This window comes from Carassius auratus, chromosome 39 (genome assembly GCF_003368295.1).
Source record: "Carassius auratus strain Wakin chromosome 39, ASM336829v1, whole genome shotgun sequence".
Taxonomy (NCBI): Eukaryota; Metazoa; Chordata; class Actinopteri; order Cypriniformes; family Cyprinidae; genus Carassius; species Carassius auratus.
The window spans coordinates 11,659,392-11,677,040 of NC_039281.1; the positions used below are offsets into that span (position 1 = coordinate 11,659,392).

The 17,649-nt window shown below is 40.5% G+C and overlaps 1 protein-coding gene across 4 annotated transcripts in view; it reads left to right on the forward strand.

Annotated features, from left to right (window-relative positions):
- Positions 1–17,298, forward strand: part of LOC113057911 (teneurin-2-like) — a 137,895-nt gene extending 120,597 nt beyond the window's left edge. For all 4 annotated transcript variants that reach the window (XM_026225504.1, XM_026225503.1, XM_026225506.1 and 1 more), the window contains 14 exons: positions 440–701; positions 1,083–1,350; positions 3,613–3,756; positions 4,290–4,539; positions 5,781–5,801; positions 5,933–6,162; positions 8,051–8,205; positions 8,470–9,359; positions 10,322–10,497; positions 11,488–11,723; positions 11,880–12,176; positions 12,764–14,381; positions 15,049–15,179; positions 15,322–17,298. In XM_026225504.1, the coding sequence (XP_026081289.1) occupies positions 440–701; positions 1,083–1,350; positions 3,613–3,756; positions 4,290–4,539; positions 5,781–5,801; positions 5,933–6,162; positions 8,051–8,205; positions 8,470–9,359; positions 10,322–10,497; positions 11,488–11,723; positions 11,880–12,176; positions 12,764–14,381; positions 15,049–15,179; positions 15,322–16,059 (5,416 nt within the window). In that variant the 3' untranslated portion in view covers positions 16,060–17,298. The remainder of the gene's footprint in view (positions 1–439; positions 702–1,082; positions 1,351–3,612; positions 3,757–4,289; positions 4,540–5,780; positions 5,802–5,932; positions 6,163–8,050; positions 8,206–8,469; positions 9,360–10,321; positions 10,498–11,487; positions 11,724–11,879; positions 12,177–12,763; positions 14,382–15,048; positions 15,180–15,321) is intronic.
- The last annotated feature ends 351 nt before the right edge of the window (positions 17,299–17,649 follow it).

Here is a 17,649-nt window from a genome sequence, read left to right on the forward strand (position 1 = left end):
CATGGAAGCCAATTCTTCAATTCTGAGTGTTGGCCAACCCTGGTACATACACATCCAAGCCGATCATTCAAGGAACAAACAACCCTTTCCCCTCTAAAACACTTTGATTATTTCTGCCGCCGAGCCTAATTTTGTGACTTACTTGTTTACATAAGCTTCTAGTGATTTAGAGAGCAACATGCTAACTGAGCAAATCTTTATTAGATTCATTTAGAGCCGAGTAAACTCAGTCTTTCCATTTAAATGACTGCAATCTATAAAAACAATGAAGTATCCCTACTAGCAAAATGGCATTTTTAATGGTGAAAGCATTCAGAATGTAATGGTGCTATCAATAACCGAGAATAACACAAGTACATGTTTGTTTTTGAGTTGTTGTTTTTTTGTTTTTTTTGCTCTCTGTTTGCCTTTCTCACTTCCTTTCCCTCTGTGTCGTTAGATTTGACCTCATTGCCAATGGTGGAGCCTCTCTCACCCTCCGATTCGAACGGGCTCCGTTTCTGAGTCAAGAGCGCACAGTGTGGCTCCCGTGGAACATTTTCTACGCCATGGACACTCTGATGTTGAAGACAGAGGAGAACACCATCCCGAGCTGTGACCTCAGCGGCTTTGTGAGGCCTGATCCTGTGATGGTGGCCTCCCCCCTTTCCTCTTTCTTCAGTTCCAGGCCAGGAGAGAGGTCCATCATTCCAGAGACACAGGTTTGATGAGATTCTCACTTCCTTGAAACCTACATCACTGTAATTAGCAGATTAATGGGTTTTGTAATGAGGGGATTCTTCAATTAGACTTCACCCGTCATTTTTGCTCACTTGCCAAATGCCAAATATTGCTCTCTTTTCACTATATCCTTCACCCCTCTCTCTGGTCATTAAATAAGTTGACAGGTTGTTAACCTGACGAAGCTCTCAGGTCATCCCTCTTTAACAATTTTCACTCTAATCAGCCTTTTTTTTTTTTTTTTGCATTTTTTCTTCCTCTCAGTCTTTCTTCCACCCTCTGACCTTGCTAATCATTTCCTTTTCTTGTTTGAAAATACCCTTTCCTGTGACGTGAAAGTCATTCCTCCATCTGTTTGTCAGGTTCTGCATGAGCAGCTAGAGATTCCTGGCACCAATCTGAAACTCTGTCACCTGAGTTCAAGGACCTCAGGTTACCGCTCCTTGCTCAAGATCACCATGACCCAAGCCGTGGTGCCTCTCAGCCTTGTCAAAGTCCATCTGATGGTTGCTGTGGAGGGCCATCTCTTCCAGAAGTGGTTCCACGCTTCACCCAACCTTGCATACACCTTTATCTGGGACAAGACGGATGCATACGGTCAGCGTGTCTACGGCCTCTCTGATGCAGTGGGTAAGCACACATGTTTGATTAGGACTGGATGCATGGCTTAGTTATTGGCACACATGCTCCAATGGTATTATCCCATTACATTTACCGTTCTTAGAGAAGTATTATAAAGTATAAGTATGTTTATGTAACACCTTTTATTTTTTAATCCATTGTCAAATGATTTCAAATTTCTTACATATGAATTAAAATAAAACAAAAATTGTATCGGCTATCGGCCCCCTGCTTTCCAAGATATCAGTTCCAAGATGGCAGTTTTGTAATGAAATGTAACCAAACAAATATTTTGAAGCTCTTAAATGTGACACATCATTGTAGCCTCCTCAGTTCAAACTGCATATGAACAGATTTTTTTCCTATTTATTACTAGCTATAACACAAAGTTAAGATGAATGATCAGAAGTTTTGTTGAAAGAAACAGTTACTGAAATATTAAGTCTAATTTAATCTCCAATTAGTGTTTCAAACATACTGTAGAAAGACATCATAAAACAGCTTGTAAGAAATCTCACGTAAGGTTACATTATTCCCTTAGGAAACCCATTGAGTTTGTGCAGTTTAAATGTTATATACATCTCAGTTTCTGAGTGTTGATTATTAAATATATTGAGTAATTGTTCATTAAACTTTTTCTAGTTTTGGTTTTTTGGTCCGTCATTACTGTAAATACAAAGTTTGGCGCAATGGAAATAGGCATGACTTTCAGTTAAATGTAAGTTATGGCAAATGCATTAAATACATCTCTCAAGTGCTCTGTCAGCACTTGACATGGTACCCAGCCCACATTAACATCTCCTCTTATGAGCCTCTTTTGAAACGGTTAATGTAAAGTGCTCTCATGCCTTGAACAGCTTGGGTTGTGTGCTTCCACCATTTTTCAAATTTGTCTTCTCATACAAACAAGCTTTTCACTGCCTTAAGTGACGTTACTGACAGATGTTCTCCACATCACAAAACACAAATCCAACTAATCCATTATAAAAAAGAATAAATAAAAAAATCACCCTCCGGATTGGCTTGTGACACTGTGAAATTCACCTTTTGGCACTTGACGGGTGTTCATTTGGGTGTAATGACCGTTCAGCATCCAGGACACACACAAGTTTAGCAGGAATGAGTAATCAGTCACTCTGCTGACTGAACATAGTGAGAGTTAATACATCAGACAAGATTTGTGCTCATGCGTGTAAACGTATGACCCAAAGATCATTCAGCCGGACCGTCCCTGTCAGAGAAACACACAGGTTCAGAGAGCAGCTGCAGTGAGCCGAGGGAAATGCAGAGAACAGCACTCAGTCTAGTGTGACCTCCTTCCCACATAGCAAATGTCTTCTGGCGCAGATCCGAGCCACACATGACTTTTCCCTTGGCCCAAGTACCGTAAAGAATGACGGCCCGGAAGTGGCCCAGAACTGGATTAAAGACTCGGGCCACACATGGGCCATAACCGGCCCGAATCTCAGCCAGTTAATCAGCCTTAGCTGGCCCTTAAGTAAATCAGAATCTACAAATCTGAGCCACACCTGAGCCTTATATAGCCCAGACCCAAAACACCCACTAATCTTTCTTTGTCTTTCCGCTGCTTTCTCAGCCTGTCTACCTTCCAGCTCTCTACATCTTTATCATTTATCAATTGAGATACTCACAGTCCCGCATGTGTCAACACAGCAATAAATTCTCACCTGTCTCATCAGTATATCTCCATACATATTTATGCTAATGGATTCATGGAGTAGTGCTCCAATTTTCAAGAACAATAAGGACTTTTTTTTTTGTGGAAACACTAATCTTATGATGACCCTGTGGCAGCAGCACAGACCACAGATTCTGTTGGAGAAGTGAAAGCTGAAGTCATATCCAGCCATGGGGTGTCTGAACAAATCACGTTCACACTTTACCGAGGTGCTTTGTGGTTGTGAAAGCACCCACGCTGCGGTGATTTGTGAAGGCTTGCCCAAAACCTGATATGTCCTACTTCTGCCCAGCAGTCCACAAAGCTGGAAAGAGAAATGTTGTGATGATTGTTTGTGTGCTGAATTTTTATTGTTGCTCTAAATGTTCTTGCTTTTAATTTAGCATGTGGTTTTCAAATAAATATTTATATTCTTCCTCACTGTTTCCCAGCTAGACTCCCCATCCAATCTGCTTACATTGTATGTAAATTAATCATCTCTAATATTGGCCTGTCATGTAGTTAATTAAATGCTGTTTTGATACATTTTGTGTACCCCCCCCCCTCTCTCTCCCTCTCTCTCTCTCTCTAAGTCTCTGTGGGGTATGAATATGAATCATGTCCTAGTCTAGTGCTGTGGGAGAAGAGGACGGCTATGCTTCAAGGCTATGAGCTAGAACCTTCCAATCTGGGTGGCTGGTCTCTGGACAAACACCATATTCTCAACCTGCGCAGCGGTATGTTCTCATATATGGGCAAAATGCACCACTTGTACTGGTATTCACTATGTTATGGTGTCCAAATGTCACCACAAGTATAGTAATACCTGTAACCTTTGACCTTTGGGGGACATTTTTTTAGTTCCCCATGAGGAAAGAAGATTATAAATCGCATAGAATGTGTTTTGAAAATCTAAAAATGCAGAAAGTTTCCCGTGAGGGGTAGGTTCACGTGAAGGGTTAGGGTAACGGGATAGAAAATACAGTTTGTACAATATAAAAACCATCCTGCCTATGGAATGTCCCCAAAATGAAAGGATTACCAGTGTGTGTGTGTGTGTGTGTGTGTGTGTGTGTGTTTTATATCTGATGTGATGCCTGGCTGCTTTCATTGGAAGAGCCTGTCATTTTGATCAATAATTTAATGTAATGCTTTGAAAATGTGGTTGTAATGGCTCAGGTAAACAGATTTTAATAAAAATGGTATTTTGAATACGGCACTTTCTTTTTCCATTTAAATGGTTATTGTTTCTTTATTCATCTGACACCAGGCATCCTTCATAAGGGCAGCGGTGAGAACGTCTTTGTGTCCCAGCAGCCACCCATCATCACGAGCATCATGGGTAATGGGCGTCGACGAAGCATCTCTTGCCCGAGCTGTAATGGCCTGGCTGATGGAAATAAGCTGTTGGCACCTGTAGCCCTGGCAGCAGGCATTGATGGCAGCCTCTACGTCGGAGACTTGAACTTCGTACGCAGAGTTTATCCCAACCTCAATACCACACGCATTCTGGAACTCAGGTACTGAGCAAAGGAGACTTTTGTTTTAAGGCCCATTCACACCAAGGATGATAACATTTATGGTTCACACTTTTTAAAATCCAATTCTAACTATTAAATATGACTTTTGTCTCAATCTCCTAATTTGCTGCTTATGCGTAAGGAAGTAAGGTAGTTGTTAACTTTAGGTTTGAGGGATCTTAAATATGGTCATGCAGAAAAAGGCATTAATATGTGCTTCATAAGTACTAATAAACAGTCAATATGCTAATAATATGCATGCTAATAAGCAAATATAGTTAATAGTGAGAAATGGCCCTTAAAATAAAGGGTTACCGTATAATACTAATTAGCTATCATTTAAAACAGTTTTAAAAATCATTCTAAATTTAAAGTCCATGCCACATCTATAATTATAACAGCTAAAGCGAACAAAATAATAGGAATCACTTTCAAGTGGCAGACGACAAAACTGCAGCACATGCTTATGCTTATAATAATCAGAATGTTATTGTGCATCAGTGTAGATGCTAATATAGTTTTCATTATAGTTAGGGTCCTTAGTGTGAATAGCCTTTTGCTCATAATTTAAAGTGCCCCTATTATGGTTTTGGGAGTCCCCAACAACTGTTTGACATGCATGCAAGGTCAAAAAACACTTTCATTGCCTTAAAATATGCATATTTTTACATTATTTGCTCAATAACTTTTTAAACGATTAGTTTAATGATTAATTTTTCCAAACTCTGCGTGATTGGTCCGCATCGGTTTCATTTTAATTTCCTTTTGCCGTAATGCCTGATAAAGCAGCGTTTGTGAAAGCAGTGCTGCTAAGTGTACAGTGTTACCAGGGGACCGCTATTTTACAGCTCCAAAAGCAGCACCTAGTGGTAAATAATTAATTTGCATTTTCATTCAGACCAATGCAAAAAGACAAACAAGTGGTCAGGCAATATGCAAATGTTTCATGTTGACGTCAACATAACATGGCGTTTTAAAAATAACTCATTTCAATTATTCAGAGTCGACTCATTACAAAAAAAAACTTTATACATGGTACACTTTCAGATTTAAAACTTTGCAGGATGTTTTCATCCACTTAAGAGTTGTTACACACTGAAACCTTTCACTTACATGAAAGGTAATTTCCAAAAATCCATAATAGTTTTTTTAGCAGTTTAGTCTTAAATAAAATATTCAATATATATTTTGTCATATTACATTGGAATCATAATTGTGATTCTTATTTTCTTCATTTACAGAAATAAGGATTTTCGACACAGGTGGGCCTTTAAATGTATTTCTTTTTAACTTAAAAGATTATTCACTGAACATAAATATAGTGATAGAGCAACACATTATGCCTAATTGCGTTATTGCATCACTGACTTAGTAATGACCTAATTTTTCATAGTAACAACCCGACTCATAAGTACTTCTTGGCTGTGGACCCAGTCTCTGGGGCTCTGTTCATCTCTGACACAAATTCTCGGCGAATCTACAAGGTGCGATCGCTCACAGGGGGAAGACTGCTGGCCGACAATGCCGAAGTGGTGGCGGGCACGGGAGAACAGTGCCTGCCCTTCGACGAGAGGTGTGGGGACGGGGGCAAAGCTGTAGAAGCCACTCTCATGAGCCCCAAAGGTGAGGTTGAAGCATTGAAGGGAACCAAAACAGAAGCTAGAACTTATTGCTTATTGCATGGGTTATCCCCTTCACATCAGATGAAATCACACTAATGTCTCTGTCTGAGGTGAAGAAATGTTTCTGCAGGCTGTCTATACATCTGCTTCCTTTGTAGCAGTGACAGCTAACATGGATAAAGAGAGCCTTATCCTCCAGCTGCTTCCACAATCACAGAGAACATTCAACCTTAAGCTATTAATTAATTTCTGAATGTGCTATGGGGAGTGTGAGTCTCCAGCTTCGATTATTTGAGTCTCTTGGTATTCTATCTCTCTCTGTCTGTTTAATGCGGTGGCTCTTTTATTCGCATGTTACAGTTCAGAGCTGTAAGCGAGCATATTTCTGTATTAAACAGCGTTAGTGTTTAGGTAGATCACACAGAAAGAGAAATCATAATGAGTTCTAATGAATATTTCAGATGAATGTTTAAGATGTTCTCAGTGGTGACAGATCTTTTCTTGCAGATTTGAATGCAACATTTTTTGTTTAAAATGGGTGGACTAAATGAATATTTATCATCAAACGCTATCCATATTAATTTTATATGGTAGCTATACACTCTATTACTGTATGTCAGTTGTCTCATTTGTATCTAGTTTTTCCTCATAAAGTGGAGTAACATCTGAAACAAAGTTGATACTTTGAGGAAAAGTATCTCAGAACTTATTAAATCTCCTGAACTGTTAAAGAGCAGCAACTGAGCAAAATTTTCCAAGCTTGTTATATATAAACTGAAATTATTTTTATTGGTTCTATTCTATTTCATGATTGATAAAGCAGTTGGTGAAGTGGTGGCCTAGCGGTTAGAGAGTTTGACTCCTAACCTTAGGGTTATGGGTTTGAATCTCTGGCTGGCAATACCACGATAGACTTAGACTAAGGTGCCCTTGAGCAAGACACTGAACCCCCAGCTGCTCCCCGGGCGCCGCAGCATAAATGGCTGCCCACTGCTGTGTGTGTGTGTGTGTGTGTGTGTGTGTGTTCGTTCACTTTGGATGGATTAAATGCATAGCACAAATTCTGAGTATGGGTCACCATACTTGGCTGAGTGTCACTTCACTTCAAAAATATCAAAAAATTATTTTATGAATTTTGAATTTCGCATATACATAATGGGTCACAAATTCAAAGATCAACAGTCAAATTGAATTCGGTTCAAACTGGAATTGAAGCACAACGTATTCAATCGAAAACAAATATAGCAGCGAGGAAGTAAAAGATAAAGTTACAAGGATAAGTTATAGCAGGTTTGAAAAGTGAATTCCAGGTTTGGTGTATGGAAAAAGATAGCCAGTCTGGCACCAAACTGTCAAGGATATCACATTGTCACATTTTCTGTATGTGACGGTGAATTTGAGCTTCTGGAGGGAGAGAGTAGAGAGGTGACAGACTACACAGGCCTCATTACTGATTCCCAAATGACTTCAGAGTGAAAAGGCTCAGTCAAGTGTACTCAGTCTCTCCCTTCATGCTCTTTGTCTCCCCATCATTTTGTTCAAACCCCTCTGCATCGTACACCTACACAGGTCCATTCTATGAGCATCTTCTTGTCAGCACTTTGAGATATTCTCATCTGCTCTGCCTCTGGTGTCTGATAAGAGGAATTGATGGGTTGACACAGGAGTGAAGCCTGATGGACGTGTATTATTTGCTAGCTTATATAGGGCAGGGGCTCAGGAGGGAAATTGAGCAGCGCCTGAAGATAAACTTAGAACAGGTTGAAACCAGATCAAAGATTCACTTGATCATTAGGAAAAGCAGAAATAAAATAAACAAGGGTTTGAGAGTCGGTGTCACCCCTGAACTTCCTGCTTGACACTTTACCTGTTTGTTTTTCTCTTTTCAGGTATTGCTGTAGATAAAAACGGGCTTATGTACTTTGTGGATGCCACCCTGATTAGGAAGGTGGATCAAAACGGCATCATCTCTACTCTCCTGGGCGGCAATGATCTCACTGCTGTGCGCCCACTGAGCTGCGATTCCAGCATGGATGTCAGTCAGGTCAGCAAGCCTACAACCCATGTTATAAATTATTCACAGGCAGAAACAGGAACTTGGATGATTCATTTGATCATAAAATCTACTCCTTTAAATCCTAAATCTTCAAAACAGACCCTCTGAACTGAAAGTGCAGATGTCCAATTATTAATCATGTCTAGCAGGCATGCAAAACTTAATCAGAAACCCAGAAAATTATATAAGAAAATTGCATGGTTAATCTAAAAAGATTAACTTAAAAACATTCAATATTTTTTTTTTACGCAGGTGCGCTTGGAGTGGCCCACCGACTTGGCAGTAAACCCCATGGATAACTCTCTGTATGTGCTAGAGAACAACGTTATCCTACGCATCACTGAAAACCACCAAGTGAGTATCATCGCAGGGCGTCCCATGCACTGCCAGGTGCCTGGCATTGACTATTCCCTTAGTAAATTAGCCATCCACTCGGCCCTGGAGAGCGCCACGGCTATCGCCATCTCTCATACTGGTGTGCTCTACATCGCCGAGACGGATGAGAAGAAGATCAACCGTGTTCGGCAAGTTCGCACCAATGGAGAGATGTCACTTCTGGCTGGCGCTGCGTCAGAGTGCGACTGCAAGAACGACGTCAACTGTAACTGCTTTGCAGGAGACGACGGATATGCTACAGACGCCAACCTCAACTCCCCAATGTCTCTGGCCGTCTCACCGGATGGCACGCTCTACATTGCAGACCTCAATAACATTCGGATCCGTGCTGTGCGCACTAACCGACCAGGGCCTTCAGCACTGGGCCAATATGAGGTCGCGTCCCCTCAGGAACAAGAGCTGTATGTGTTTAACGAGGAGGGTCTCCACCTTCAGACCATCAGTCTTGTAACAGGTCTGCCCCTCTACAATTTCAGCTACGGCCCTGATGGAGAGCTGGCCACAGTGGTGGATAACTGCAATAATACGGTGAAAGTGTGGAGGGACGGGGAAGGGCAGGGTGGTGCAGGACTGCTCAGGCTCATCCTGCAGCCCGAGAATCAGGTGGTTACGCTAGGACTGGATCCTGCAGGAAGCCTGCGCTCCATCTCTGCTCTTAACCAGGAGATTGTTCTGCTGGGATACAATGGAAACACTGGCCTGTTGGCCACCAAGGCTGATGAGACTGGCTGGACAACCTTTTATGAGTAAGTTGCCGTGTATCTGTTTATGACGTGTTGCCTGTACATTTAATTTTGTATATGCATGAAACACTTAAAGGAATTTTTATATAGCATTGTCTCCACATTCCAATCAGCCCAAAGAGAAAAGCAAATATGTTTTTTGTTTGTTTGATTGATTGTAGGTTTTAGATGTATTAAACTGATCATTATGACAGTAATAATATCTATAATGTTACATATCATATATGATAGAACATAATGTTCTATTCATTAAAGTATCCTGAAAAAAAGTATATAAAAAAAAAAAATATATATATATATATATATATATATATATATATATATATATATATATAATTATTATTTTTAGAAAATATTTGTATATTTTATATTTAACCTTTACTGAGCTTAAAGGACTTCTTCAGAAACAGTAAAAAAAAAATGTACCAACCACAAACTTGTGTCATGGAACAATGTGGTTGAAGGCTAGAGATATCCAGTAGGAATATCTATTTGCCTTTGAAAAAAGGGCTGGATAAATTCCTCCCTTTCCTGCAGATTTCTCTTGCAACCCTGCAACACACCTGCCTGTAATTTCCAAGGGAACCTGAAGATCTTGATTAACTTTTTCTGGTGTGTTTGATTAGAGTTGGAACACTGCAGGAAAGTAAATCTCCAGGAACAGGACAGAGCAAACTTGCTCCTGAGAAAGCAGAATTCCCCAAACTCCTCAGACATCAGCCAGACTGTGACAGATCTGTGGCAGGATCCAGTTCTGCTCCCTAATGTAATGTTACACACAGAGAGAGAGAGCGAGAGATAGGCAAGGATAGCACTGAACCTCTATGAAGTGATTGTGTAGAGGATACACGTTTTTTATTTTTTTAGATGGTCAAAGATTGGGCACAATTATGATTGTTTCCAGTGTTTTGCTTTACAAACATGAACTTTAAAATGGCTTTTGCTAACATTTAGTCTATTTTCAGGTATGACAGTGAAGGGAGACTAACCAACGTGACGTACCCCACAGGGATGGTTACAAGTCTGCATAGGGAGATCGAAAAATCCATCAACATCGACATTGAGAGCTCCAACAGAGATGATGACATCACTGTTATCACTAATCTTTCGTCAGTAGAAGCCTCTTACACTGTTGTGCAAGGTACGTCTGCTCAGTAGTCATTTTTGAATTGCTATTTTGGGTTTCAGAAATCCTTTTGTAAATGATACTTTGCTCCATTTGGTTGGTTTCATATTTCATTAAATTTTTAGCTTAATCGTTTTATATATTAGTGCACACACTTACAAGATAAAGATACCCCCGACATCCATGTGGGAGGCTGGAAGCCAAATCCGGTGCAGAAACAGCATTTCTTTTCTCTCCCATGCCTGGCGCTCCAGTTGTGTTTTGCTGTGATGCATATGATTCGAGACAAATTCATTACCTTATCCCAAGGAAATATTCGCTGTCTTCCATCTGCCCTCGACCACAAACCCCACTGTCCCAAAGCTTATTTCATCTGTTAAGATGAAAGGAATGAAAGACAGAGGGAGAGAGCAAGAATGTTTTACTTCCTTCCCATGGCAGAAAAAAAAAACCCTCAAACTTCAATACAACCAGACATAATACAGGATGAGGGAGGAACCTTTTTGAAAGGATTACAGAGGATTGAATCCATGGAGAACCTTCCTCAGATCATGCATTTAAACCTAACCTTGACACGCTAATGGGGTGAATAATAAATTGACTAAACACCTCTAAAAGGTTTCCATATGAATTATAAACTATATTATCTCAAATTATTTTGTACCGTACCTTTGCTCGTAAATTAGTTTCATGGTTTGTAATTTATTTATAGTGGATGTTCTGAAGCATAATAAATGTTTGCGGCACTCTGAAACGAGGAGATTTGAGGCTCCACATCATTTGTTATAAACAAAGAACTGCTCTGTTATCTTTCATGATCTTAAGACAGTCAGACAGTTCTTGAGCTGATGAATGCCCCGCAGCCCTTTCATGAGTTCAAAATAAATCAAGCCTTTTTTGTAGCTGTCATTTTGTTCTGTTGTCATGTTGAAAATTTGTTGTGTAATATTTTGTTGTGTTCTTAATTTAATGGTAATTTGTATGTAACTCTATTGCCCCCTGCAGATCAAGTACGGAACAGCTACCAATTGTGTAATAATGGCACTTTGAGGGTAATGTACGCCAATGGGATGGGCATCAGTTACCACACCGAGCCCCATATCCTGGCAGGATCAGTGAGTCCCACCATCGGCCGTAGGAACATCTCCCTTCCCACTGATAACGGTCTGAACTCCATCGAGTGGAGGCTGCGCAAAGAACTGTCAAAGGGCAAGGTCACTGTGTTCGGCAGGAAGCTTCGGGTGGGCACTCGAGATTTTAAAATCAATACTGTAATACATTAGTTTTACAGTACATACCAGTGCAAATGCAATCAAATAATCCTACTTGATTATCTAATAGGTAACTAAATAATTTCACCAAACTGAGAGGTTTTCATATCAAATTTTTGTTTGCAGGCACATGGGCGCAACCTCCTGTCGATAGATTTTGATAGGAACACACGGACTGAGAAGATCTATGACGACCACAGGAAGTTCACTCTGAGGATCACGTATGATGCCCAGGGCAGGCCTGCGATATGGCAGCCGAGCAGCAGCCTTGCAGTGGTGAATGTGTCTTACTCCAGTACAGGCCAGCTAGTGGGGCTGCACCGAGGGAGTATGAGTGAGAGAACGGAGTTTGACCCACAGGGGCGAATTCTCTCACGCTCTTTTGTGGATGGAAAGGTCTGGAGCTACAGTTACCTGGACAAGGTGAAATTATTAAGTGAAATTAGGTTAAAGGTTATTAGGATTATTGTTTTTTTTAAACAATATTTTTCATTTGATTTGCTTAAAATATAATATAATACTACAAATAAAATGTGTAGTCAGATAAAATACCATGAATAAGAATTGATATATAGATATATACAAAAAAATCTAAAGTCATGTTTGATTATAGTCCAGGTTGTTATTGTTAACTAAAAGTAAAACCATTAAAAATATATATTTTTTGAATTTAGAAATTTAAGTATTTCTTTAAATAAATAAAAAATGAAAATGAAAATAAAGCAAATTCAAAATATTACTAATTATAATTTATAAATAGTAATACAATAACACTAGTTATAATAGGTAAGTGTATATACAGTATACCGTAGACATATATAATATAGTCGAAAAGTACACCATATATTACAAAATTCCTCCAGTAATCAATTTGTAAATACAATTTTCCAAAATTTAGCACAGAAATTCTGATGAATGATTTCATTTCTAATTATGAGAGCCTGTTAAAGATGTTGTTGTTAATTAATATCAATGTGATAAAGACATTCTGATAATACTTCTCTCTACAGTCCATGGTGCTGCTCCTGCAGAGTCAGAGACAATACATCTTTGAATTCGATGCATCCAACCGCATCACGGCTGTCACCATGCCTAGCGTTGCCCGTCACACCATGTTCACTCACGTCTCCATTGGCTACATCCGCAACACCTACAACCCGCCCGAGAGCAACGCGTCCATCATTTATGACTTCAGCGAGGACGGGCGCCCCCAGGCCGCCTACTTTCTGGGTACCGGCCGTCGTGTCCTCTACAAATACGGCAAGCTGGCCAAGCTCTCCGAGATCTTGTATGACAGCACAGCCATCACCTTTGGCTACGATGAGACAGCCGGCGTGCTAAAAATGGTCAACTTGCAAAGCGGTGGCTTTTCGTGCACGATACGCTATCGTAAAATGGGTCCCCTAATCGACAAACAGATCTATCGCTTCTCGGAGGAAGGTATGGTGAACGCGCGCTTCGACTACACCTACCATGATAATAGTTTCAGAATCGCAAGCATGAAGCCAGTAATCAGCGAGACGCCACTTCCTGTGGATCTATACCGCTATGACGAGATCTCCGGAAAAGTGGAGCATTTTGGAAAGTTTGGAGTCATCTACTATGACATCAATCAGATAATCACCACTGCCGTCATGACCCTTAGCAAGCATTTCGATGCGCACGGCCGAATCAAAGAGGTTCAGTATGAGATCTTCCGCTCTCTCATGTACTGGATGACGGTGCAGTACGACAACATGGGCAGAGTAATCAAGCGAGAGCTAAAGATCGGCCCCTATGCCAACACCACTCAGTACCGCTATGAATACGATGGTGATGGACAGCTCAGTGGTGTTAAGGTGAACGATTGGTCCACTTGGCGCTACAGCTACGACTTAAACGGCAACCTACACCTGCTCAACCCGGGTAACAGCGCCCGACTCATGCCGCTCCGCTATGACCTACGAGACCGCATCACACGGCTCGGTGATGTGCAGTACCGTCTGGACGAGGACGGTTATCTGAGTCAGAGGGGCGGTGATGTGTTTGACTACAACTCTAAAGGCCAGCTGGTGCGCGCCTATAGCCGTGCAGCTGGAGGATGGAGCATCCAGTACCGTTACGATGGACTCGGACGCAGGGTGTCTACTAAGAACAGTCTGGGTCAGCACCTCCAGTTCTTTTATGCTGACCTGAACAACCCGACTCGGGTCACGCATGTGTTCAACCACTCCAGCTCAGAAATCAGCTCTTTGTACTATGACCTGCAGGGCCATCTGTTTGCCATGGAGGTTAGCAGTGGGGAGGAGTACTACATCGCCTCTGACAACACTGGTACACCACTGGCTGTCTTCAGCAGCAACGGGCAGATGATCAAACAGGTGCAATACACCGCTTACGGGGAGGTGTACCACGACTCCAACCCTGAGTTCCAGCTTGTCATCGGCTTCCACGGTGGGCTTTACGACTCGCTTACCAAGCTGGTGCATTTCACACAGAGAGACTATGATGTTTTAGCGGCCAGATGGACGTCGCCAGATTACACCATGTGGCAGAAGATCGGAAAAGAACTGGCACCCTTCAACCTGTACATGTTCAAGAATAATAACCCTCTCAGTGATATGCTGGATGTCAAAAACTATGTCACAGGTGAGAGTTTATAATTGGGTGCCTTTGCCGATTAGCTAACTCATTAGTTATTTAAGTCTGTCAAATGTACATTATAAAATATTGTAATTTATTTTTGCTAATGTTCAATCATATGTAAATTTAAATATATATATATATATATATATATATATATATATATATATATATATATATATATATATATATATATATATATATATATATATATATATTCAGAAACTATATAAGTTAGAGATGGTCCCCTCTTATATAGATGAATCGGAGAAATTATATTAAGTATATAATATTTGATGTGTGTGAGTCTATATACAACCATCTTCAATTGTAATAATATTTCACAATATTATATAGTTGGTATTTGTTGTATTTTCAGCTTTGGTGAGCATAAGAGACTTACTTTAAGAAACATTAAAAAAAAATATCTCTGACCCCAACTGACCCCTTTTAAATTAAAAAGGGGTAAATGTACAGTTTTTTTTTTTTTTTTCTAAAGCCAATCAGTCATTTCTGTGGTTTTCTCTATCACAAAATGTCATAATTTGGTCCGTTTTCTCAACAATTATTTTTTTTTAAGTAATTTATAATTACTTATCAGTTGATTGCCCTTTTTATTGCAAACCCCAAAAGCTTAAGCTTAAACTCCTTTTCTATGTATTTTTCATTGCAGATGTGAAGAGTTGGCTGGTCATGTTTGGCTTCCAGCTTAGCAACATTATCCCAGGCTTTCCCAGACACATACACTATTTTGTGGATCCGCCGTATGAGCTCTTCGCCAGTCAAGAAAGTGAAAATGGGCAGGTGCGTCCCCACAATAATACCACAGTAAATCCTCAGGATACGATTACAACAACTTTAGTATTTCCAAAGGTAGAAAATCTGTGAATACTGGACTAGGTGATCTTGTCTGCATTCACCAAGACCTATAATTTTCTTCTTGCAGCTGATAACTGGAGTTCAGCAGGAAGCCGAACGGCACAACCAAGCATTCATGGCTCTGGAGGGACGGCTTCTTGACAAAGAGCGCAAGAACAAACATGAGAAACCAGGCCACTGGTTTGGCACGAGTACGCCCATCATCGGACGAGGAGTGATGCTGGCAGTGAAAGAAGGCCGCGTGGTCACAGGGGTCTCCAGCATGGCCAGCGATGACAGCAGGAAGGTGGCTCTAGTGCTCGATAATGCCATCTACTTAGACGGGACGCACTACACTCAGGATGGCCATGACTGTCATTTCTTTGTGAAGATCGGCTCAGCTGACAGTGACCTCCTAGCTTTAGGACTCACCAATGGACGCAAGGCACTGGAAAGCGGGATCAACGTGACGGTAAGCGGTCGCTCGCGAAGAGGAGTCACCGTTGAGTTCCAGGTTCCAGCTCTTTCTCTAAGCGTGCGCTATGGTTTGGCGTCGGACGTCCTGGATGAGGAGAGAGCCCGGCTGTTGGAGTTGGCGCGGCAGCGGGCGCTATTGGGAGCCTGGCTGCGAGAGCAGCAGCGGGCACAGGATAATAAAGAGGGAAGCCGCTTGTGGACTGAAGGAGAGAGACAGCAGCTCCTTTCAACCGGGAAAGTGCAGGGGTACGACGGGTACTACATTTTACCCGTAGAACAGTACCCTGAACTAGCGGACAACAGTTTTAACATCCAGTTCTTGAGACAGAATGAGATGGGGAAGAGGTAACAGTCCAGACATCTGTTATCCTGTTTCTTTATATTTCGCTTTCTCTCCACTTATACCTTTACAGTTTTCAGTTCTTTTCTCGATCTTTTTCTCTCTCTTGCTCCGTCTTTCTCTTTTTTTCCTTGCTTTGTTTTCTATTATCTCCTGAACCCACGGAGAATAATTGAACTAATGGGGAAACTCACCGAACGCTGCAGGGACCTTTAAAAGAAAAACATTCAAAAACTTTGTTAATACTGCCTCTGGCAAAAAAAGAACAATTTGAAAGACCTCGTCTTTGTTTTTCAACTATGGACCTCAAAAAGCACTGAGAAACTGAAAAACAAAACAGAGCTGCTGTTGCTGAAATATGAAAAATCCCCTTTTTAAAAAAGAATAGATATTTTGACCCATATTTTTTGGGTTACCGAGAGGATGTTGGTGCCAGATGATCTGGAGAGGCCCAGTCTCGACGTCAGAACTGAGGAGTAACATCCGTCAAGAGAAATGTCAGTCTCAGGCCTCACATTCTTCACAGCTAAACTTTCAGTTGCCACCGCAGCAAGACCCCTCATCTACAGACTGTTTCTTCAGGAAAATTCCAGTGGAGTAAAAGTGATGAAAACAACCAAGTCTGACATAGTTCGTTTCATCACTGATAGAAAAGTACTTGCATTGTATCTGATAACAGTGAAGTTCTGAGTGTGCTTTAGATGCGATAGTTTTGTACGTTCCAGTCGCATTAGAGTAACGAGACCTTCACCAGGGCACTTCTATATAGCGATATCGGAAAAAAAACACTCACAGTCTCCAGATTAAAAGGTTACTAGTTTCAGAAACTATTTATTTTTACTTAGTTTGTTTCAATTTTTTATCATTCATAGTACTCTGACAATCATAAAGGAGTCACTGCTTTTAGCTACAAAGATAAACTTTGATGTTCGAGTTTATTTTCCTTTGTACGATACGTAGTAATTTTTCATTTTTGTATTAATTTAGATTTTTTTGCTTCAAAGCAAATTCTAGTCATATACAGAAATAATTTATGTAAAGTGTTTAAAATGGTTTATACTTTAAATAAAGTTTAAAACTGTGAAACTTGTTTTTCAGAATATATCCGTATGTACATTGTATAGATTTACCTTTATGCAGCACAGTAGAATATTGTTCATAATATCAACTTTTATATTTCTAACAGAAGGTGGCTTGTTATGTGCAAATCAACAGCTGGTATTGAAACACTATAATTTTTTGTGACACTCAGATATCACAGATATGGAATAATATTGATACCCCATCTGATTGTCTGGTTCAGTTTTTTTTTTTTTTTTTAATGCAGAAAAGTTGCTGTACTAGAACCCAAACCATAGAAATTTATTCTTTCCACTGTGAAGAGACTCATTATGGATGTCATGATGTACCAAATCAGTATTGAGGGATGATTCTTACTCAAGTGAGACTCTTCTGAGACCTTACCAATAAATAGTTTAATTCATGTGAGTTTGGCTAGTCTCATGTATTTGTAAATGTCTTCACACACAGGTTTATAATATGTCATTTTTCCACATCTCATGGGGTGGAGAGTGTACCATTTCCTTACCATGGTAAACT